This window comes from Tyto alba, unplaced genomic scaffold (assembly GCF_018691265.1).
Source record: "Tyto alba isolate M040663 unplaced genomic scaffold, T.alba_DEE_v4.0 Super-Scaffold_45, whole genome shotgun sequence".
NCBI classification, from domain to species: domain Eukaryota; kingdom Metazoa; phylum Chordata; class Aves; order Strigiformes; family Tytonidae; genus Tyto; species Tyto alba.
Genome location: NW_024881321.1, coordinates 36,439,488 through 36,463,690, shown reverse-complemented (window position 1 = coordinate 36,463,690; position 24,203 = coordinate 36,439,488). Strand labels below are relative to the sequence as shown.

General features: G+C 56.1%; 1 protein-coding gene and 1 long non-coding RNA gene across 3 annotated transcripts in view; both read right to left on the bottom strand.

Moving 5' to 3' along the window:
• LOC122154744 overlaps positions 1 to 17,925 on the bottom strand; it is a 56,378-nt gene extending 38,453 nt beyond the window's left edge. For both annotated transcript variants that reach the window (XR_006166811.1, XR_006166810.1), the window contains exon 1: positions 17,796 to 17,925. This is a non-coding gene — a long non-coding RNA (uncharacterized LOC122154744). The remainder of the gene's footprint in view (positions 1 to 17,795) is intronic.
• On the bottom strand, positions 7,484 to 9,331 carry SOX1 (SRY-box transcription factor 1). The gene has a single exon (XM_032997182.2). The coding sequence runs from the start codon at positions 8,673 to 8,675 to the stop codon at positions 7,545 to 7,547; it is 1,131 nt and encodes a 376-aa protein (XP_032853073.2). The 5' UTR covers positions 8,676 to 9,331; the 3' UTR covers positions 7,484 to 7,544.
• Positions 17,926 to 24,203: the final 6,278 nt, after the last annotated feature.

Below are 24,203 nucleotides of genomic sequence, written 5' to 3'. Positions count from 1 at the left end.
CACCGTGTTGGGCATGCAGTGTATGCAGGCCCCATACACTGCACCTCTGCTACAGCAGAGCTCCTCCAGAGTCTCCAAACTTTATTTTGCCACTCTTCACTCTCACAAAGTTTCCTCCAGCAGTAGAATGCCTCACTGCATGTAAAAGTCAACAGGCTTTCCCTTTGTCCTCTGCTAATGAAAGCTTCTCGTTACAGTCTGTACCTGCACAGCCAGCAAAGGCTCCTTCGCCAGCTGCCTTCCCCTTCGGGGCTGCCCCTGTCTCATGGCTCCTCTTCACATTACTCGGCAGAGGTGCGGCAGGCAGGAGCCAGCAAGCAGGCAGGGTGGGCAGGAAGGTGGGCAGGACAGGGAGGCAGGCAGGGCAGCAGGCAGGGAAGTAAGGAGGCAGGCAGGGAGGTAAGGAGGCAGGCAGGGAGGTAAGGAGGCAGGCAGGGAGGCAGGCAGGGAGGTAAGGAGGCAGGCAGGGAGGTAAGGAGGCAGGCAGGGAGGCAGGCAGGGAGGTAAGGAGGTAGGGAGGGAGGTAAGGAGGCAGGCAGGGTGGTAAGGAGGCAGGCAAGGAGGCAGGCAGGCAGGCAGGCAAGGCCCTGCCAGCCCCGTATGTATCATCTCAGCTTTCCCTCCTGCCGCCCGGGCAGCGGAGGTCGATGCTCATTGCTCCCTCACGCCCCTTGCTGCATCCTCTCCTGTTCACGCCAGCTTTCCTCCCCATGCCCAGCTCAGGGCTCTGCAAGACCATGTCCTGCCACATTTTCTGTTTTGTCCCCTCTGTCTCTCGTCTGGCCCTGCCTCTCCAGAAGTGACTTCTCGGCCAAGCCAAAAGCTTTGCTGTCCGACTCCTCTCCCCCTCAGCCATCTGAAACCACTCGCCCAAGACCTCAGTATCCCCCTCCAGGAAGCAGCATCCATCCCTAACCTCAGCACAAACCCACAAAGACTTGCTTAATCTTGACCAGTACCTCCCGCTCCCTGCCTGCCACCCCCCAGGTGCCCACCCACTCCAGAGTTGAGTGGGTCTCCATGGTGCTGGGGAGACAGAGGGGCAGCAGGGTGGGACAGCCCCGCGTTTGGTAGAGCGGGACCAGGCATGGCAGCAGGTGCCTGGGGCTTCTCACCACACTTTTAGGGGGAGTCTTTCCAAGGGGCTCATCTGCTTTAACTCCCCTTTGGCTCGGACGACATGCACACAGGGGCTCAGTGTGGGTCGTGGGGTAGCGCCCAGCCACCGAGCATCCTTGCTTGGGGGGGGGGTAATGTGTTGTCTTGGAAGAGGAAGCGCCAAAATCCTGCGGGGTGAAGGGACCTCTTGCTTCCCCACCTCAAAAAAAAAAAAAAAAAAAAACAAAAAAACCCCCAAAACCCAGCGTGTATCGCCCCCCCCCCCCGCCCCCCCACCCCACCCCGTGCAGTGTCTGCGTGCGTGGGGTGTGAGCAGCACGGCGGAGCGGCGGCGCCGGTGTCCCGCGGGGCGCGGAGCGGCGGCTCAGGCGCCCACCCGCGGCTGCCGGCCCCCGCTCGGCGGCCCGTCGGGGGGGTGTGTGGGGCAGCCCCCTTCACCCCCACCCCCCCACCCCCCCCCCAAACCCCGGTAGCCGTGCAGCAGATGGCCGGCGGTCCGGGAGGGCGGCCCGAGCCCGCCCGCCGCTCAACGCCTGACTGGAGCCGGGCTTTGGTGTCGCCGGGAGCCCCGCGGCCCAGGCCGGGAGGAGCCCGGGTGGAGTTCACGAGCGGTTTTTCCCGGCTGACAGCAACGCGCTTGTTTTTCTCAGCTATCTCGGCCCCCCCCCCCCCCCCCACTCCCACCCCTTCCCTTCCCCTCCTTGGTCGCCGGTGAGGGGCCAGAAAGCTGCGGCCGGGAGACGAGGCGCACCGCAGCATCCTCCCCCAATCCCCACCCGCTGCAGCCCACCCCGACCTCCCGCTGGGACCTCTCTTCCCACCCCACGCCCCCCCCGGCTGTGGCGTCTCCCTTCTCCTCGGATTCGGGCCGAGACATGCCCCCACCAGCCTCCCACTCCGCGGGGGGCTCTGGTTTCGCTGGCTGCCCGGCCGGCCGCTGGCTTGCGGCGGGAGCCGTCGGTGTTCCGCTGGGTGATTGTAAACGGGTTTGACTGGCCGTTGATCTCGGGGTCAGGACTCTCCTCGCTAATCCCTCACTCTCCAAACACCGGCCCCCCCCCTTCTCCTCCTCCCCGCGCCCTCCCTCCCACTCTCCCACACCCCACACCCCCCCTCCTTCCACCCCCGTCTTCCTCTTGCATCATTCATCTGCAGCCCTTCCGATGGCACTGGGGGGCACCTCGCTCCGTGGGGCTGCAGCTCGCAGACACCCACGCACACCCCGCAAACAACACGCCCCCGGGCCCACTGCTCCACGACTCCGGGGGGGGGGGGACACGACTTGCTTAGCGAGGAGGGTCCTCCCCGCAAGATCAGCCTCCTGCACGCTCACACGGACACACAGACACAGAGACAGACACACAAACACTCGGACGCTGCCCGCCCCCACGGGGCTACCCCTTCCCGGCGCTCCCCCGCGTGTTGCTGAGAGAAGGCGGGAAGGGGAAACCCAGTGCCAGCCGGGGGGAGCGGGCAGAAAAGGGCCCGGGGAGGGTGTCAAGGAGTCCCCGGGAAAGGCGGGGGCAGCGCGGGGAGCGGGAGAGGGTCGGTCCCCTCCGGCTAACGCGTCAAACCCACGGGCAGCTGCCAGCTCGCGTGTTTTAGCTGCGTTTTACTCTTACAGCAACGCTTAGATTAGCTGTTTGCTTTGGGTTTCGGCTGTGGGGGGTGGTGTTGTGCGTGGGATTTTTTTTTTTTTTTTAATAGATTTTTTCCCCCCCCCCCCCCCTTCCGTCGCAGTTTACGCATGATAATAAAGTGCTGTAACCGCGTCAGGCGTTCAGGTGCCTCCGGCCTGCTGCTGCCTGCATGTGGCGCAGCTGGGAGGGAGGATCCTCCCCACCCCCCCTCCAGCCCCGCCACGGGGCATCTCGGGGGGCTTCTTGCCCCGCTGTGGCCCCCCCAACCCCCGAGCGCATTGGGGCTGCGACCTCACGGCCTCCTGCGCAGATTTCTAGAGCCGTTCCACTTTTTATCTTCATGGACAATTTCATGTGCTTCCCCCCCTCCCCCGGCTCCGTTGCTCCCAGAGGCCCGGAGGGGTCCCATCGGTGCTCCCCACCCCCCCCCCCACCCCCCCCCCCCCCGACTTGCTGCGGTGTGACTCCGGTTGAAGGCGCGGAGGAGTGGAGCTGGAGGAAAAGGCTTTTCCCCAGGGCCCAGCGCCACTCCTACGAGCTCAGCGAGCCACGCACGGCAAAAGGAGGGAGGTGGGGAAGGAGGGGAAAAAAAAAAAAAAAAAAAAAAAGGGGAAAAAAAAAAAAAAAAAAAAAGGAGAATCGTTGGGAAAAGAGCTGGGAGTTTAGGCCCAGTTTGCGTTTCGGCTCGAAGTTTGGAGCGGATCGAACCTGTTATCGCACTGTGACTCCTGTCCTCCTGTCCCCTCCGCTGCCGCCCCCCGCCCGGGACAGAGGGACCCGCCGGCAGAGCGGTGACCGGGAAGGGGGGGGGCACACCCTGACCCCAACCTCCCCAAGCTACACGCAGCCTAATTCTGTAGAGAGGGCACCTCCGCCCCGCTCCCCTTCTCCTCACTCACTGGATTTTCCTTCCTTTTACTGAAAAAGATATGACTTTTTTTTTTTTATTATTTAATTCTTCCACATAGGTGATTTTAATAGCTCTGTCAATCATGTTATAGGAGGAACATTTCATACAATTTTAGATATAATGTACTTAAATCATAAATCGCTTAAACCTATTCTTAGTTTTGCATATTCAATTACTCTCTTATATATAACCCGCAAAGTAAAAAGCCCGAAGACCGAATTATTTTACTGTACCTAAGCCCATCTTGCCTCCGTAGCGAAGTTGTTTTAACTTTGTTTGTATACCCAAACGTGAAGTTTAACTCAAATTAAACTAAACATCCAAACCAGTAAACCACGAACAGCAAAAAATTCTACCCTTACGGTGCTTGGGGGGTTGGTTTTTTTTTTTGTTTGTTTTGGTTTTTTTTGAGGGGGGGGGCAGGGTGGCCATTCGCAGAGGGGACTGTATTTCTTTGAAAGGCGGGCTGAGAATATTCGAAGCTTATTTGAATATAGCCGAGATTGGGTCTGTTTAATCCCCTTGTGTTGAAAGTGCAGGTATTCCTATTATTCTAGGCATAACGCCATCGAGCCGCTAAATTGTGGGGGGAGGAGGGAAGACTCGTTAAAAGGAACTCATTTAGAGAGCCGTAATATTTCTCTTTTAAGCACTTCCCCTAGTATTTCTGTTGTTTGGACGCGTACAGATGTTTATTTGCTTTTCTCCCTTGCCCGCCCCAACCCGCTTGTTCCATCAGTCGCGTTCAGCGCTACCGGATCGTCTCGCCGGGATTTTTCTCTTCCGCATTGTCAGTAAATGTGATTTTCAATAGCTATGACCCTTAAAGAAAAGGCACGTAACAAGGTTGCATCAGATGTATATGCGCCTGCATGTGCACACGTACACACACACAGACACACACGCTTCTCTTCGGTCATGATGCTGTCTATAGTGTGTATAGATATGTGTGAGTACGTATCCGCATGATGGATAACGCGTTTCAAGAAACAGTTCAACAGGTACTCAGCTTATTCTGCATATTTAAAGGTACGCCTATTAATATATTAAATTACATACAGGACCGTGCTTGGCTGGAGGTAACCCAAGCCACAGAAGGTTTCTCACAGGCTCCTGCTTTCTGTGTGCGCCGTTTGTACGCTGAGCATTTCCAAAACTGGGCTGCCGACTGTCTGAACCCGCACACACCTCGCTTTAGTAAAGGCTCAAATAGTTGTTTTGGTTTTGGATTTTTTTTTTTTAAAAAAAAAAAAAAAAAAAAAAAAGAAAGAGAAGGGGGAAAGAAAATTTTGGTTTGAAATCGATAGACAGCTTCCATGAAAATTTTGCGTTCTCTTTAACGAATGAGTGATTTAAACAAAATTACCAAAATTACTCCGAAGAGTTATATATGTCAATTGACATGTCAGCATTATAGGTAAAGTGCAATCTCTAACACGGACCGAAACCGCTCCTCATTATCCAGCTAACACTTCACTCGCGGAGGGAAGAAGCACTCATTCGCCAGCGCTAAAAGATGGTTTTAAAAGCCCTACAGCCTGCTGCGACCGACAACACTGCCCTGAAAGTTAAAAGTATTTTTTTTCCTTTTGTTTAAGCAGTTCTGACTAATTGAAAAAAATATATATTTGTCACAGTAGGATATTTAAATACAACGCTCAATGCTGTTATTACTATCAGACGAAGTTTACAGCAAACTTTTAATTCCAGCATACCGAAAGGTACCGATCCCCAGCTAAGGGGGGGCGAAAAAAAAAAAAAAACAAACTCAAATTAAATTTCAAAGCATTGAACAACATTCTGCAACGAACAGACACGCGTCGTTTTGCCGCAGAGCTTCCGCACCGGTGGCTGAAACTGGCCGCCCGAGTTGGCGCGGGGTGGGAGCGTGGGACCCCGCCGCTCCCCACTCGCCCCCCGGGATGCCCGGCAGGGACGGGGCTGCTTTTCGGGCTTGGGGTTTAGAGGTCGTTTTGTTTTGTTTTGTTTTGTTTTGTTTTTTTTTTTCGGGACGCTCCAACCGAAGCGTTTTCGCTTTTCAGGGCGTTAATTAGAGGGGAAGTGGCGCGCTCGCAGGTGCCTCCGCGTCCGTCCGTCTGTCCGTCCCCCGGCGAGGTCGGTGCCCCCCCCCCCCCGGGCCGGCGGGGACTCCCGGCCAAGCGGGGGGCAAAAAGGGAGGCAGGGGGGAAGCTGCGGCCCCGGGCAGGGTCCCGGCCCGCCAGCCCGGCCCTCAAATCCGCCCAAGGAGCGTTGGCGGCCGGGAAGAGCCGGGCAGCGAGTCGCCTTCCCTCGCAAGACGGAACGAGAATTAAAAGCGATCTACCTTCCCCCCTCCTGACTGATACCGAGTAGGAGACATCGACACGTACCGCGGGATTGCGCTTCGTTCTCTTTGCCGCTCCGCTTTAAAACTTCCTCCCCACCGCCTAGGTTTACCTGCTGTATTTCCAGGCATACCATGGTCAACATTACTACGTTCTCCGTTTTGTTTTGTTTTTTGTTTTTGTTTTTTGTTTTTTTTTTTTTAAAAAAAAAAACAGTTGACTTTTTCCGCTTTGAAATTTATTTAACTCAAAATCGAACGCGTCCTTAGGATTCCTGTTTAGCAGAAAGGCTTTTTAGTAAACTATATACACAATCTGAATTCCCTCGTAACTCCTAAATAAAAATTATTTCACAATGCATTTACAAGAAATGATACAAAAAGAAAACAAAATCAAAGAGAAAACAAACAAACAAACAAAAAATAGCCGGATACAATAAAGTTTTACAAAACCCAGGGAAAAAAAACAAACCAAACCAAAACAAAAAACAACAAAACATTACAGTGTCAAAAAAAAAAAAAAGTTTTATAAATAATCAAATAACAACAAAAAGAAAAACAAACAAAACAAAAGAAAAAAACAAAGCGCGAAAACATCTACAAAAAACTTTTAAGTGTTGTTTTGGATTTGCCTTAGTACATGAGTAATAAATGAGAACTGTTTCCCCATCAACTTCGAGTTAATTAGGCAATAAAAAGACTTCGAAAGAAGCGATCCGTGACTGAAATCGTAGCGGTTCCGCGCGGTATAAAAGTTGGCATCGCCTACAACTTTGTGTGGTTATTATTGATATTTTTTGTCTTTTCGCCGTCAGTTTTTTTTTTTTTCTTTTTTTTTTTTTTTTTGCTTTCTCTCTCTCTCTCTCTCTCTCTCTCTCTCTCTCTCTCTTTTGCAAATAAACGCTCTATGTCTCTTGGGTGAATGATAAATACTGTACAAAAAGTCTCGATAAAACACAAAAGTTCAGTCTAAAACTAGTTTCATAAACTAGTCCTTCTAAAAAAAAAAAAAAAAAAAAGGTAAGTAAAGCAACCGTTACCTTTTTTTCTCTCTCGTTATTATTATTATTATTTATTATTATTATTACAAGAACATCAAAACATTTCTGTACAAAAAGGAAGGAAGAAAGAAAAAAGAAAAAAAAAAAAAGGGGGGGGGGGGAGAGAGGCGGGGGAGGGCGGGAGGGAAGGGGAGCAAGAGGCAAAAATAAGAAGGGGGTTGGGGGGTTCCCGGGAGCGGGGCAGGAGCGACGCGGGGCCGGGGCGCGGCGGGCGGCCGGGGGCTGAGCGTGCGGTGGCAGCGGCGGGGCCGTAGCCGGTGCCGGTGGCCGAACCGTGACCGGGGCCGGTGGCCGAGCCGGGGCCGGGGCCGGTGGCCGAGCCGGGGCCGGTGGCCGAGCCGGGGCCGGGGCCGGTGGCCGAGCCGGGGCCGGTGGCCGAGCCGTGACCGGGGACGTTGGCCGAGCCGGGGCCGGTGGCCGAGCCGGGGCCGGGGCCGGTGGCCGCGGTCGCGCCCGCCGCCGCCGCTCCCGGCGGCGCTGCCGGCGGGGGCTCAGATATGCGTCAAGGGGACGGTGCCGTTGACCCCCGTGCTGGCGCTCTGGTAGTGCTGGGGCAGGGAGTGGAGCCGGCTCTGGGCGGCGGCGGCCGCCGGATCCCCGCCTTCCCCCGCCGGTAAGTACATGCTGATCATCTCCCGCAGGTCCCCGGGGCACGGGGCCCGCGAGTGCGAGGTGACGGGCGGGCTCACGCTGGGCTCCGACTTCACCAGCGAGCCCAGGGCGCCCAGCGCCCCCGAGGAGGCGGCCGCCGCCGCCGCCGCCGCCGCCGCCGCCGCCGCCGAGTTCTGGTGGGGCTGGGAGCCGTAGGGCAGGGCGCCGTAGCCCGAGGGCGAGGCGCTCATGTAGCCCTGCGAGTTGGAGATGGGGCTGTACTGCAGGGCGCCCATGTCGTAGCGGTGCATGGGCTGCGGGTTGTGCGGGTGGTGCGGGTGGTGGGGGTGCGGGTGGTGCGGGTGCCCCCCGCTGCCCGGGTGCTGGCTGTAGGCGAGCTGCGCCTCCTGCATCATCGCCGCCGCCGCCGCCGCCGCCGCCACCGAGCCCGGGTAGGCGCCGTTGGCCCAGCCGTTCATGTGCGCGTAGCCGCCGCTGGCCGTGCCGCCGGGGCTCTCCAGCCGCTGCCCGACGCCGCCGGGGCTCACACCGACGCCCATCCCCACGCCGACGCCGGCCGGGCCCCCCCCGGCCGAGCCGGCGCTCAGCAGCCCCCCGGCCAGCGAGTACTTGTCCTTCTTGAGCAGGGTCTTGGTCTTCCGCCGGGGCCGGTATTTATAATCCGGGTGCTCCTTCATGTGCAGCGCCCGCAGCCGCTTCGCCTCGTCGATGAACGGTCTCTTCTCGGCCTCTGACATGACTTTCCACTCGGCCCCCAGGCGCTTGCTGATCTCCGAGTTGTGCATTTTGGGGTTCTCCTGGGCCATCTTCCGCCGCTGGCCCCGCGACCACACCATGAAGGCGTTCATGGGTCTCTTGACCCGGTCCTGGTTCGCTTTGTTCCCCCCGCCGCCGCCGCCGCCGCCGCCGCCGCCGCCGCCGCCTCCCGCTCCGGTCTGCCCCGAGAGGTTCGTGGGGGCCTGGGCTCCGCCGGGGGAGTGCAAGTCCGTCTCCATCATCATGCTGTACATTCAAGTAGCTTTTTTATTTTCCACCGGCGCCAGGCGTGAAAAAAGAATCAAACATAGAGGAGCCCGGGAGGACGGGGAGCGAGCGAGGCAAAACCCGTTAGTACCTCGGTAGCGACCGCCGTGCGAGGGGGGAGAAAAAAAAAAACAAAAAAAACAAAAAAGAAAAACAAAAAAACAAAAACCAAACCACCACGAAAAAAAAAAAAAAAAAAAAAAAAAAAAAGAGGAGGAGGAGGAGAAGAAAACCGTGAGGAGAGCGATCGGCGACCCCGCCGGCGAAAAACTTTCTCCCTTTTTTTTTTTGCAAATCACTTTCGGGGCTCGGCGGCGGCGGGGATTCGAGCTGCTCAAACAGGTGCACGGCAAACTTGCTGCTTCACTTGGCGCGGAGGGAGGAGTGTGCGGAGCCGTCGGCGGTGTCCTCCGCTCCCGGCGCTCCCCGGCACACGCGCGCACACCCCTCCGCTCCCGCTCTTATCCTTAACGGAGCTATTTTTTTTTTTTTTTTTTTTTTTTTTTTTGTTCTTTGCTAACTTGGAGAGAGAGAGGGAGGGAGAGAGGGAGGGAGGGAGGGAGCGTGTGTGACTTGCATCCGCTGATCGCAGGTGAACGGAGCAGAAGAGAGAGGAGAACCCACCGCCACGCAAAAAGGAGGCAACAAGAAAAAAAAAAAAAAAAAAAAAAAAAAGTATTTAAACGTTAATTAAAAAAAAAAAAAAAAAAAGGAAAAAAAGCGGGAGGAGGATCGGGGGGGGGAGAGGGAGGGAGGGAGGGAGGGGGGTGGGGGGGGAAGAACCCAACCAAAACAAGCGGAGCCGGGGCACGGTAATTTGCTGGCGGTGGTCTCCCTCCCGCGGCCCGGGCGGGCCGGGCCGGGCCGGGGCGGGAGAGGAGGAGCCGGCGGGCGCGCGGGCGAGCGGCGCTGCAGCCATACAGGGCGCGCGGAGCCCGCCTTAAATCGCCTGGCGGCGGCCAATGGGGGCGCGCCGGCGGGCGGCGATTTGCATGGCGCGCGCTGAGCTGTGACGTCCGGCGGGGCGCGCCGCGCCCGGTGGAGGCTGAAGGGGGGGGGGGGGGGGAAGACGCACACACACGCGCGCACACGCACACACACACACGCACACACACACACACACACACAGGAGGTTGGGGTCACGGCGCGCCCCCAGGAAGGTGGGAAAGGGGGGTCGGTGTGTTCCCCCCCCCCCCCCCCAGCCCCACTGCAGGCAGGGCTGCCCCGGGAGCGGCCGGCGCTTCGACGGCGGCGGGGCGGTATTTGGGGAGGCTGAGGCGCCCCCCGAGCCCGGCAGGCACCCCCCGCCCCGTCGGTGCCGCAGCGGTGCGAGCGGTACCGGAATACGGCTCTTCCCCAGGACTGCGCCCGTTCTGGAGCTTTCGGGAGGCGGGATGGGGGGCTGGGGGGGGGGGGGGGGGGCGCAGACGGCTCTCCCCAGCGTTAAAACTGCTCCCAGGCCTAAACCCGGGCGCAAGGCGGGGGTTGGACGCGGTCGTTACGCACTTAGTCCCCGGGGGAGTTAAAAGCATCTCAGCCTAACGAAGGTACACGGAAACATGTTATAGGTGTAAAAAGTACGGGCATACGGCTTTTTTTTTTTTTTTTTTAACCTGAAAATATTAAAAGGCTATCTTTTGGCTGTCCTGTGAGCCTGATCATCGTTATTTTATAGAGGGGGAGGAACCGATCCACACCGACACCCGCGCCACAACCTTCACCTGCAGCCACCGGAATGCTGGCTGCTCCCTCGCACAAATGCCCACGCACAAACCGCCACCCCCGGCGCCTTTCGGCAGGGGGGGAAGGGGACACGGGGCACCCCAGCTCTTTTCTCCGTCTGGGAGCGTTCATTTCCCTGACGCTAGTGGCCATCCAAGGCTGGAATCACGCCGCAGCTCCCCCAACCACTGCTATTACCTCCAGAAGTTTTCTGCAGGAGGAGCGCACACCATGCACAGAGCACCAGCCTTAAGCACGGGGCTAAGATTAGACTTTTTTTTTCCAACACCCCCCCCCCCCCCCATTTCCAACAACTCGTCATGAAATAGTGATCTCATCACAATAACCTGGCGTTGCTGAGGAGAGAAAAGCACCTCTCCGTTTCTGCTGGCTGAGGGCTTGGCCTGCTTCTGGGCCCTTTAGGCTCTGCCAGGGTGTTGCTGTTTGCTCGGGTGGGGGATGCTTTGGGGGGGAGCGGGGGGGCTCTGTTCCCTTCCAGTCAGCCCTAAGGGTGCAAAGAGGGGAGGGGAGGTGGTGCGGGATTGCGCCCGCACTGCTCCTGCTGGTATTTTCCCGAGCTGATGGGTTGCCACATCTGCAGGGGCAAAGCAAGTGAGGCCGCCGTGATTGCTAAATGATGTATTAAAAATACAATTGGTTGGGGTAGGAGAGGCGGGGAAGGGGAGAGAAGGTTATTGCAGAAAGGCGAATTTCCACTTGGATGGCCAAACGAAGATACTAGGAGTAAAAACCGTGAGAGAAATGACATGGTTTGCACATTATCCACCCAAAGCCCTAGCGGTATTTCTCCCTGAAATTTGATATAAAGGTACCTGAAGGCCTCCTGACAAATAGATGGGACAAATCGGTGTGGGACAACCTTTACCTGCCAGCCGGTGGACCCCGTGGGAGCACACTCTCATCCCTGTGAATGGGGACTACACCTCTGCTTCCCCACCCCCCCCCCCCCGGCCCCCTCAGGGAAACCGCGGCCGAGGCTGACCCTGTGCCGCTGCGGGGGCAGCCCTTCGCTCGCACCCCCACGGGAGCTGCCCCCCTCCGGGGCTTTTTCTCCGTGGGGGGTTCCCCCTCTTCTCCCCCCCGCCCCCCCGCCGGCAAATAAACACCGAGCGTCCCCTCCCTCTCCTAAAAGCAGTCAAACTGCCGTGATCACGGTCCTTTAGCGTGGGTAAATGCGAACGGGGACCGGTGGGGGGGGGTGGTGGGGGGGGTGAGAAAATGCTGTCGGCGTGAGGCCCCTTGCTTCTGCCCCAGGTGCACCCCGCGCCCCGGCGGCCAGAGGGCATCGACGGGAGAGGGAAAGGAAAGGGGGTGCGGGTGGGGGTTAAAAACCAGCAGCTCGGGAGCCAAACAGGGACATTTCTTCCGTGGTGAGGGTGGTGCAGACCCCGACTCGCGGGACCCGGACGAGGTCAAAAGCAGTTTTGCGAGTGTTGGTTGACAGAGGCGACAAGACAGGAGTGGTCTGCGGGGGGGGGGGGAGGGGGGAGAGAGTGGTGGTGCAGGGGGGGAGGCTGCACCCAGAGATAAGAGGCCCTTGGACTTCCCCCCGGAGCAAAATGGAGCTGCAAACAGCCAGGAGTCGGGTGGTAGTGGGGATGAGGGGGGACCCGGCGGGGGTGGGTGGGGGGAAGGGGTGTATGCGTGGGTGAACGCTGCAGGGAAGCCAAAGGGGAGGCGGGGGGGGGGGGGAGATCCTGAGCTGGGAGCGGGGCCGGGGAGGGCTAAAGGTGCGGCAGCGGCCCTGGCCGCCCCCCTCCCCCACGGGCCCCCGTAGGGGCCAGGAGCCGGCGTGGCCCGCTCGCAGGCCGGCTGGAGCGACGAGTGCCTCCCCCCGGGGCCACCTCTCCCCCCGCCTCGAGTCCGCGTCCACGCCACGCCGCGGGACGCGCCTCGGCGGGTGGCGCCTCCCCCCGGTACCGGCTGCGGCGGGAGGGCCGCCCCCTCGGGGCGGGGGTCGCCGGCACTGCGCCCCCCCCCCCCCCCCCGGGGCCGAGGAGGGGGCGGAGGGGCGGCGGGGCCGAGGCGGGAGCCCCGGAGCGGGCGGCGATCGCCGTCTGCTGGCTGCCGCCGTGACTCCCTCGCCACGGGCCGGGGCCGGCGAGCTCCAGGCTTCCCCGCGGCGAGATGCCCGTGGGAGGGGGGCGGTGCTGGGGGGGGGAAGATGATGGCTGATCCCTCGCCAGCCCCGTGGGACACGCGGGGTGTGTGTGTGGGTGTGTGTGCGTAGGGGTGGGAGGGGGGGGGAATCGCTTGGATCTCCTCTGGCCCTTTGCTGCAAAACCCGCCGGGCCAGCGCGAAACGCGAACCGCTCCGTCGGGGCCCGGGCCAAGGCGAGGAACCGGGAAGGAGCAAGGAAGGCAGGCAAGGGACGGGGGGCGGGGGAAGCCCCTTCCTGCCTCCGTGACTTGGCGACTCGGGGCTGACGGTTTTGAACACGGACAGTTGCCCAGGCGGGGATGGGCTGGAGGGAAAAAAGGCGCCTGAATAAAGTCCCGCTTTCTTTTCCAGCACTAACAACTGTTCCGGGGGAACCTACAGCCCCAGTCCCAAATCAGCTACAGGCTTCTCTGTGCGTTTTGTTGTCTTTTCCCAGCTTGCTGGGTAAAAGCGTTTGGAGAATCTCTGGAGCTTTCGAGTAGGGGCTCACCCTGTGAACGGTACTCACACATATAATTCAAATTTCACAGCTGACCTGCTCTGAAAACCTCAATCAGCTTCTAATTGAAGGGAAAACAAAATATTGCTTCCCTACAGCAGAGCTAACGATTTAATCATTATATCAGACATTATAGCTTTTAATTAGGCTAATGCTGATACTGTATGGAAAGAGATAATTCAACACAGTTCTTGATGAATTCTGTAATTGGGTTAACGGAGGAGCGGTTGGGGGAAGAGACGTCAATATTCAAGCTGCGTCTATAGCCACCAGGTTTATGAATGAAAGGGAAGGGGGGAAAAAGGAAAGGGGGGTGGTGGGGAGGAAAGGGCTAAAATCCCCTGACGAGAAATGTCTCCCCCTCCTTCGCCCGGGAGAGCCGTGCCAACCAACGGGAAGCGTGAGGAGGGTAAGGGCTGTCCTGCCGCCGCCCCGCCGCGCCCCGCTCCCGGCCAGCCCGGGGCTGTCGCGACATAGCGCGACCCGAGCAGCGGCCCCTCTGCGGGACCTCGCTGCGGCTCCCCGGGGCGGCTCGGAGAGGGGCGGGGGGGGCAGCTCGGCTCCCAGGCCGTTATCCCTGTATTTCTTACCTCCTGTCGTCCCCCCCCCCACCCCGCCCTCAACCGACGGGTCGCCCACCGCCGCGCTGGGAACACGCGGGGAAAGGGGCAGCCCTGGTTACCGACGCTGAGACTCTGTCCTGAGGGGGTGCCCCCCGGGAAAACGGCGGGGGGGCACGGCGGGGGAACACCGAGGGAGGGGACGGGACGGGGCCGGGAGGTTTCTGAAGTTTTAGTGAGGACAGGCAGGTGCCCCCCGCGCCCGAGAGCCGGCCCCACTCGGGGAGCGGGCGCTGGGGAGGGGGCGCGACGGGGAGCACAGGGCTGCGCTCAGGGCCAGCCTGCTCTGGGCAAAATCAAAGCGTCCGGCTGCTCCCCGTAGGTATTTCCATTTATTTATTTATTGTGTCAGAGAAAAGGACGGCCGGAGCCATTTTTCTAAAGGAATTCTGCATCGCCCCCCCCCCCCCCCCCGGCTCCCCAGTATCGCTAAATCGCCCCTTTCCGAAGAGTTTCAATATCCCAGCCTTTTTGTTTTCGCTTCTTCCTTTCGAGTTTTTACCGGCTTTGAAAATGAGCTTTATGTTTTCGTTGCGCCCAAAAGAAGCAGCATCGATCTCCCGCCCGTTTGATCCCCGCGGCAGCCGCCGGCCGCCCCAAGGCGACATCGGGGCCCGGTTGGCGGTGGGGGGGCCGGCTGTGCCCGGGGGGGGGGGGGGGGTGTCACCCCGCCAGCACGGCTCCCGGGGCCGGCACTGCGGGACAAACGGCGGGGGACACCTCGGTGGGACGGCGGGACGGGCAGCCCCCGCCTAAGAAGAGATTTCCTTCCTCCCTCCCTCCTCCCCCTCGCAAGATGCGCTGGGTGCCCCCTCGCCTTGAAACGGGCCCGATCCTTAGCCCGGTGGGAGTTACCAGTGGGTAGAGAAAGCAGAATCGGGTCTTAACGAAGTTTCGCCAGCCAGGAGCATTTTCTAAAATGTTTGTTTATGTTACGTATTAGCACGACTTCCAGCGCAATGTTGTTCCGAAAGAGGAATATCCTGTATTGTGCTCTATCCTTGTCTTATTTTGTCAGTAATTACAGTAAAATTAAACGGGTCATTGATAACATTCCAATGACACAATCCCCTGTAATTAACAGGCTGAATACACCTTTTTACATTACACAAAAGTTGTAATTTTCAAGTCTGTTCAGATTTTTTATATATATATTTTTAAAATTATTATTAAGGCACATGCCGTGAATATGTGCTAAGGCAAAACATCTCGCGGGAGATGAGGATTTGAACTCTCTTATTTTTTAGGGTTCGGGTTTTCCATCTAAAGGGATGGCCAGACTTCTTACTTTTTACAAGATGTGTTAACCGAGAGCCCCTGTAGACAAAAAAATATCTCCCAGCAATTTACTTTCTACCATAAGGAGAATATTTTGAAAGTATAATTTTGTAACGGTAAACTTTTAAAGGAAAATGAAGAGCTGCGGGGACGCGGAGCTCTTTGGACTGATACTGACAGAGGAGTTATTACGAAGTTAATCTTTAAAATTGCGCTGTTGAAATGTCAGTCACGGGGAAAAAAAAAAAAAAAAAAAAAAAAAAAAAAAAGCTTCGTAAGCCAAAGTGCGGCATCCCATTTACAGCAGGGCAACCTGGCTGTTTGTGTCTGCGGCGCATCGCTTGGAGAAGTGAGGTTTAGGACAGCATAAAGGAAACATTTCTGGTTTGCATCCCCGCCAATTATCCCCAAATTGCCGAGGCATCATTCAGGGCAAGTCAGAATGAATTTGTGTAAAAAATAAACGAAGAAAGAAAGAAATTAAATCATATAGAAGCTTCTTTCTTGCAGGCCATCCTGTTATTGCAAATTAGATTAGCTACACAAGCTTCAATATAAACATGACATGAGGTTCACAGGAGAGCGAAAGTATCATCCACTCCAATCTCTCCTTTCATCGAAACATCCCACACAAATTACATCTTCTCCTTTAATACACTTTTCAATGAGATTAAAACATCACTTTGACACGATTTCAAACCTTTTCAGTCGCATCCAATGCTTACTTCAGAAAACAGCAAACAAGGGGAAAACTAGAAACATCTAAACAATCTCAGACCGCTAGTCTGGAAATTAAAGGTACCAGAGGAAATACATGATCCTCTTGCTCCATCCAGTGCAGCACTCTGGCCATGGGAAGGCGGATAACCAACCCCCGGGAAGTGAGGAGAGAAGAAAAAAAAAAAAAAAAAAAAAAAAGTTTCCTTCCCAGCGACCGGAGATCCCGGTTGCTTGGCCGGAGCCGGGACCCAGCGCTTATGTGCCTTTTGGAAGAGGGACGATTTTCACAGATCTGTTTTTCACCAGACCCCTGACTGAGACTTCACCTTCTCCTTACACGGATTCCCTGGAAGTCACCGTAGGGCGGGATAACAGCCCAGCTACTGACGCCTGTAGCAAATCCATCTTTTCTAGCGCTCTCACTGCCAAACCTGAAAAAGGTGCTGGGGTGGGGGGTGTTGGGGGGTGGAAGGGTGGGCAGCCTGTTCAAACAGCGCTTGCAACTTTCTAGGGCTACCGTTCAGTTGCACCCCCAGCCCCCCCCCCCGCCCCGCAGCCTGTTCAGGGCTGCAGCCCCCGCCCCCGGCCCGACCCCTCCTCCCCGGGGGTGGGGGGGGTAGGGGTGGGGTGTCTCCCTGCCCCCGCCACGGGAGCCCCCTTTCCCGAGGGGGTTGTGTCAACTGTTGCGAGCGGGGCTGCGCAGCCGGGCGGCCCACGGCGGGCACGGGGTGGGGGGGGAGTGGGGCGGGCGGCCGCCCCTCGGCTCCCTCCGCGGAGCCGGGGCGCGCTGAGGTGCCGGGGCAGCCTGGCTTGGTGGGAAGGACGAACGTTATCCCCGGTAGTTTGGCATCTTTCTGACTGCTCGATACTGTACATTTGGGGACAATTTGCATCCTTTCCCCCCCCCCCCCCCCATCCATCCATCCATCCATCCACCCATATACGCCCACCCCCCCCTTAACAAAGAGGCTTTCAAACCACAACCCTTTATGGCAGCCTGCGGGAATCAATGCGATAAAACGGGTTTTTAATGGGTTAATTGACTGGAGCCGCTATCATGTTTAAACACCTGTTTCTGAAAAGAGATTCAGCCAAAACCCGTCCCCTCCCTGATCGATAGATGCACAGCCTTGCTCCATTGCCTGTTGATCGACCTCAAACACCACCGGCAAATAAGAGAGGAAAAAATCCATTCCACTTTTTAAACATCCCGATACTTTATGGCGAAAGGGGGAAGCTGTACAACCACCTTGGAGCTGGGGAGGGAGGGTAAGACCCCCGGGTCGGACCGCCCCGGGTAGCCCTAATCCCCGGGAGTTTCTTTTCGCCGGGACTCCGCTTGGAGAGGCTGGGCACAGCCTCCCCGTCGGAAGGTCCCGGCAAGCTGTCACCTTCACAGGGGACGGGATCCGGGGATCCCTCGCTCCCTGGGAAGATGGAGCCGGGCTCCGCTCGGCCGCATTAACAATGCTAAGAGCCCATGTGAATGCTCGCTCCGAGGGGCAGAGATTAAGCAGGCATTAGTTGTAATAGCTGAAGGCTGCTATGCCTATTGATTTCCCCTTTTTTTTTTTTTTTTTTTTTTTTTTTTTTTGGCAGTATTAATACAGCCAAGCCCGTCGGTCAGTCACGGCGAAATTGATTCTTTGCCCGAGACACCTTTCACTAAATGGCACCCGCGCACCGACATGTTAATTTTGGAACGTGTAAGCGGGGCGACCGCGGCGCTCGGAAGGCAGCGCCGGGCCCCCGCCGCCCCCGGCGCCCTCCCCGCCCCGGCCCGCCCGCAGCCCCCGGCCCCGGCCGCCGCTTCCCTCCCCCGCCTCAAAACCCACTGAGGCGTCTGCCCCGGGAAGGCGGAGGGGGACAGCCCAAAACACTGTCACCCCCCCTCTCTCCCTCTCTTCTTCCACCACCCCCCCCCCCCCCCCCCCAATCCGTGTCACAGCCGATAACCCAGTGATTGCAAACGGCTCTTCCCTCCTTGCAGCAAAAGTAACTCGGAAGCCCTCCCCTCGCCGGCTTCCCCTCCTCCCTTCCCAAGACAGGGTGAAGACCCCCTCAAAAGTTATAGAGGCACACTTACAGTTGCTCTTCCAGCTCCAGCCTCCTCCCAACATATCAGCTCAAGGGGCAGCCTTATTATTATGATTATTAATTATTATTATTTTGTTTGCTTTTGGATTGTTTGTTTGTTGTTGGTTTGGTTGTTGTTGTTGTTGTTTTTTTTGTTGTTGTTGTTGTTTTGTTTTTTTTTTTTTTTTTTCCCTCTCCTCTAGCCTAGCTCACACCTTCCTCCGGCCGTGCTCGGGCAGGCGCAGGGCAGCGCGACCCGGACGGGTGCGGCGGGGCCGGCGAGCCTTCCGCCTGCGGCTTCTCCTCCTCCTCCTCCTCCTCCTCCTCCTCCTCGCCCCTCGCCCAGCCGCAGCTCCCAGGCGGCTGTGCCCGAGCCACGAGTGCCCGGCGACACGCACACTCACCAGCCGCGCTCTCTCGCTCGCTCGCTCTCTCTCTCCCTCACACACACACACACACACACACACACACGCACACGCACACCCCGCAAGGGAGAGGGGGAGAGAGGGAGAGCGGGCGAGAGAGAAGAAAATGAAATTTATTATTGATAGAAAAGACTTTAAAGACAATTTCAAGTTATTGTTTCGGTCTGGAGAGAAAAGGAAAAAAAAAAAAAAAAAGAAAGAAAAGGAAAGGGAAAAAAAAAAAAAAAAAAGAAAGAGGGGCTTTTTCTCCCCACCCCAACATAATGAAACGCCTTTTGTGTGGCACCGAACAATACCAAACAAGTATTCTAATAAATAGCCACTTTTTTGTTCCGTCGCGGCAGTGAATAGAATTGAGCAGTTGGTTTGAGAGCAGCTGGAGCGCCGCGCCGAGCGGGGAGGTGGAGCCCGGAGCCTTCCTCCTCTTTCTCTTCCCCTTTCCCTCTCTCACACGCACTTTCTCCTCTAACCTCGCCTTTCTCCCTCCGGGCCCCCGCTGGGCCGCTCGCCCCTGCCCCTCTCTCCGGGGGAGATGCCTCCGGGAAGGGAAGAGCCACCCCCAGGTGCTGCTCCCCGTACCTGTGCGGCGCCGTGACCTCCGCGGGGTCCCCCCCGCCGTCCCCCCGCTCCCGTCCCCCCCTCCCCACCCCGCCGCTCCCCGCCAGCTCGGGACGGCGGAGGCTCCGAGCCCGGCCAGACCCTCCTTTGTTGACAATAAACTTGGATTTCCCCGGGAGGTTCCGAGCGCCCCCCCCCCCCCCCTTCCTCTCCCTGCCCCTCTCTCCCTGCCTCCCCTCGCTTCCCCCCGGGATGGAGCCGGGCTTTGGCAGCCGCCCCCTTCTCCACCCGGGATCGCTGCGGAGGGTCCGCACCTTCTCCTCCCTGTACCGCTCACTGCCATAATCTCTCCTTTCTTAGACAGCGCCCTTAGTTTTGCTCCTGCAATCCTCAACAGCATCCCCCCCCCCCCCCCCCCCCCCCGCCCCGATACTCTTTTCTAGTCCCTTTCTATCAACGTGACAACCGCTGTAGGAAAGACAGTCGATAGAGGTTATTAAAATGGACACAAATCAGCTAAAGATTTCCAGGTAAAGCTGAGAGTAACCCGTTTTCTGTTCCGCTCCGGCTGTGCGAGGGGTGGGTGCCTGCCCGTGGGTGCCGGGGGGAGGGAGGTGTGTGCCGGGGAGGGAGGGAGGGGGGCACAAGGAGGATGGTTTTGCTGCTGCCGGCTGGTCGTGGGGACCAGCCGTGCCGGGGCCAGAGCGTTTGGGACGGACACTGGTGACGGCCGCCTTCCCACGGCCGGAGTGCCGCCTTCTTTTACGGGAGTGGGGGGGTGTGTGCATCTGGTCCTCATTCAAAAAATAAATTAAGAAATACTTCCCCTGCCCCCCCCCCCCCCCCCCCCCCAAACATTAACCTCCGATTCGCTTGACAGCTAGAGCCCTGCTTGTCTCGCAGAGGCTGCGGGAAGCACCCGAGGTTCAAATAAACCCCAGCAATTGCTGCAAAGACTTCTTAGTATGCAGAGGTTACCTCGCCAGCTATTTTGCGTTGCTCAGCCACATACAATCATTAGAGATGTTGGAATAAAAAGCAGTTGGCTTTTGAGTTTAAACCACCGTTGCCGTTGACGGACTCGTATTCGCGTTTGGAGGGGGAGCAGGGGAACGGGCGGGCGCGTATTAACGACATGAATTAAATGTTATATCCCCACCAGTGGGGCTGGAAGAAGGAGCCACCCCGCCCAAGGCACAGCGCTCGCCCCCCAGCAGCGCCGTCCTTCGCCCGGGGCTGGCGAACGCCCAGGGGCACCCCCCGGAGGTGGGGGCAGAAGGGGTGCGGCACCGGGGGTGCAAGGGTGCGCTCCGTGTCCCTTCCCCGGGGCCCGGCCGGTTCCCCGGGGGGGTCTCGCTGCGCGCCGTGCCCGGCCGCGCTCCTCCGCCTGCGCGGAAACATTTTAGCTCCCCCCCCCCTCCACTCCCTTTTTTTTTTTTTTTTTTTTTTTTCCCCTCCCCTCTCTTTTAAGTGGATTTTTGCTCTCACTTCAATAACACGCCGGCTCTAATTAGCTGCAATATTAAGAAACGCTGCTAAATGACAGTTTTATCGGGTTTCTGCAGATAGGAGGAACGCGGGGACCCAGCGAAATACCCATCCAATGCGTTTGGCGCTGGATCCCCGCCAGCAACCACCGCTCGCTCTTTTTATATGGAAAAATGGCAACATTTTGGAAAGCAGCTTTAAAACTTTGACTTGTATTTTACATGCTAAATAACGGGGAGAATGGCGACAGCGTTACAGAAAGCTTCAAACCCTGCAAATATTTGAATGGGGCTTTTTTGTAAAGTAGAGCAGCTGTCAGTCAGCTGGCTTTGACAGCCTGCCACAATTTTGTCATTTAATAGTGGGTGTTAGGCTAAGTGCAAAACACTCTGGCAAACAGATGTCAAACCTACATCTCATATAAATGGGGGTTGTAAAATTGAGTTTTAACCCACATATAGGGTTTTAAAAAGCGGTGCCAGTGTGTAAACTGTATACAAAATAGATATACTGACAATCTCCCGTGTGGGCTTGTTATTTAAAGTAGGCTTATTTAGAAATCTGACCTCCAAATTATGCTAAATCTTCCTACATTTCAAACAGTAGAATATGAGAACAGGGCTTGGGAAAGTCGAAATTAAGGACAAATATGATGGCTCATTGAAAGGGGCTGATTGCCGTATATACTGAAAAACCAGGGCTCTTCATTTCCTCAACTCGCCGTTGCTCTTCCAAATCTGAAGTGCTGGAAGGCAGGCAGGAGGGAAGGCAGGAAGCAAGGAAGAAAAAGGAAGGGAGGGAGGGAGGGAGGAAGGGAGGGAGGGAGGGAGGGAGGGAGGGAGGAAGGAAGGAAGGAAGGAAGGAAGGAAGGAAGGAAGGAAGGAAGGAAGGAAGGAAGGAAGGAAGGAAGGAAGGAAGGAAGGAAGGAAGGAAGGAAGGAAGGAAGGAAGGAAGGAAGGAAGGAAGGAAGGAAGGAAAATGAAGGAAGGAAGGAAGGAAGGAAGGAAGGAAGGAAGGAAGGAAGGAAGGAAGGAAGGAAGGAAGGAAGGAAGGAAGGAAGGAAGGAAGGAAGGAAGGAAGGAAGGAAGGAAGGAAGGAAGGAAGGAAGGAAGGAAGGAAGGAAGGAAGGAAGGAAGGAAGGAAAATGAAGGAGGGAAGGCAGGAAGGCAGGAGAAGGAAGGCAGGGAGGAAGGGAGGAAGGGAGGAAGGGAGGAAGGGAGGAAGGGAGGAAGGGAGGAGGCAGCTGCAGAAGCACAGACTCTGTCGGATGAGCGAGGGACAGTGCAGGGAGGTGGTAGTGCCACTGCAAAGGGTGGCAGGTCCCCTCCGAGGACATGGCAAGAGATCAGGAGCGGTGGCAGGAACAAATACTAGTCACGGTTAGTTTCTTCTGAAGTTAGTATTCGAAATATGAGCTGCTTTTCTTTTTTGAGCTCGTATTTCCAAGACTCGTAGCTTCACCAAGATGTGATTTTTCCCCCCGTGTTTTGAGGGACCTCCCTGACAAATTTCCTTTGAACATTTAAAAACTGTCATAAATATTTATACCAAAAATTGTTCGTTGCTTCAGCTGGCTAGAATGAAGCAAGAAGAGAAAAGATGATAATTCATCACACGAATGATATTATATGGATGGTATCAAATTCCCTAGAATAAATCTGCACCCACATTATCGTTTTGGAAGCTCAGCATGTAGCTTCCTAAACAAATCGACATGAGGTGATTAAATGAAACATTTGAGTGAGAAGATTTGTTCATATTAATAATTAACCACAGGTTAAACACACGCTCAGCTGATTTCCTTGTCGAGTACTCAGTTGCAACATTTGCACCCCTCCAGCTGATGTTAAATGAGTAGAGGAATGCGCACGGGACGATTATTGATCATATGCAGTTACTACTGTCTGCTATCCTTAAGTACCATTTGATCTGAACTCTCCTCCCGCCCCCCCCCATTTCCCCCCTCCCTCCCTCCCCCCCAAAGCCCGAAAGCTCTTGCTGCCTGATCACAGCGTTTTCCTCTTTGCAGGTTTCCGTTTGCGTGTTGTTTTGCAGGGGCTCGCAACCCTTTGCTTTGGCACAACGACGACCAACACCTTGAGACCCCAGCTAACCCTGCCTGAGGTGCTCAGGAAACAGGGGGAGTGTGTGTGTGTGTGGGGGGGGTGCCCGCAGACCCCTCGGCCGGTGCTGGGGGCAGGTGTCGTGTCCCCCCCCCCCCTTTCTCTGGGGGCGGCGGGCGGCAAAACGCACCCCGGGGCTTTCGGATCGGGGCTCGGAGCCCCCCCCAGCCTTTGCCAGGGCTCTTGGGTCAGCACAGCCGACACGCTGCTGTCGGGACAGACCCGCGAGTTGCTGCTTCAGAACCTCCCCCCCCCCCCCCCCCCCCCCGCCCCGATTTTTAAAAATATGTAAAAAAGCGCCCAGCGGTGCCTAGAGGGCTCCAGGCTGAGGTTTCTGGGGGCTCCTCGGGCCACCAGTCACAGCCCCGAGATAAGCTCTCTTCCACGCCTTGCCAACGCCAACTACAGCCTAGCATCGGGTAAAATCGTCGAAGAAGAAATCAGGTTTTATTCTGGAGCAATTGCCTCCGAGTTGTTCGAAGGCAGTTGTAGCTGCCACTTCGGTGAGCAGCAGCTTGTGAAAACACCCGGGCTGGCTCTGCCGCCGCTCCCTGGCTCTCGAGTGGAGCCGTGGACACTCTATTCCATCCCCTCAGGCAGAAAAATTGCCTGGAGCTGTGAGCCAGCCCATTTGCCTGCGAAGAAAGGCTCTGGTAAACCCCTGGCCCTTATTTGCAAACAAGAAACCCGCCAACAAATATGGTAAAAATATTTATTGATATTGCTCAGTTGCCCTCTGAGCTCAAACCACGGCACCTTGGTAGATATTAAAAAACTCCTCTTGCCACCTGAAAATGGACATTCTGTTACCTCTAACGTGATTGCTTTTTTACCAGTGTATTTGTATTTTATCACTTTCCAACATAGACATAGCTGTCCCTTTTCCAGCATTCTGCCATGAAGCAGTTCTGAACTTCAGAAGTCAGAATATAATTGACATAGATAAATATTGTTTCCTGAAACGCAGCGCTTTTATTAAGTCTTGCAATTAAGTCCAGTGACAATCTGACTGTCCCAAAATTGCCCTGAAATACAGATCTGCACCCTCGCTAACTGCAGTGTCATCAGAAATCCGGGCACTTCACTTATATTTATTCCTGTACTTCAAACATTAATATTAGTATGCTTTCAGGGTGGAAATATTGTGGCACAAATGCCAATGATAGATCTGGAAAAATGACTAAAATAACATGAGAAACGGAAATAACGATGTCAATGATTTTACTGTTTAAGGATTAAAGGGGGTTAGTGCTGTAGATAGGAACCACAGATATGGCTAAAATCCTGTCTTCCATGGCCTCAGTTCCCGTGACTGTGGTGGAATTATGCCCGAGCTACACTGGGGTGAAATCAGAGGGAAGCTACAAGACCTGTAACACAAAGGCTGCATGCTATAAAAATCAACAGGTGAAATCTAATTGCATTGCTGCACAGAACGCAGCACTTACACTGTTCGTGTTGATTCTCTTATTTCATTTCAGAGCAGCAGATAGTAATTTAATTGTTTTCCTAGCATTTTTTTTTTTTTTTTTTTTTTTGGTAGGACTTAGATTTGTCTTCCCTTTGAATAGGGTCTGAAAGCTGAACCACACTGTTCAAGTGAAGAATATACATTCCAAGACTGAGGTGCGAATCAGTTTTTCAAGTGGCTTGTGAGTAGAAAGTACAGGGTGGGGGTCAGGTCATCCCATGGCACCACGATCCAGTCATTTGAGGAAATCATTAAAACTGAAGGTAGTGCTGTAAAATGGAGCGTGGCTTAGCATCAGGCCTTGTGGCTTACCAAAGAGACTGAGGTAAACTAACACTTCTCATTGAGGAATG

Coding starts and splice junctions, on each gene's coding strand:
- SOX1 (XM_032997182.2), bottom strand. CDS start 8,675: ATGTACAGCATGATGATGGAGACGGACTTGCACTCCCCCGGCGGAGCC.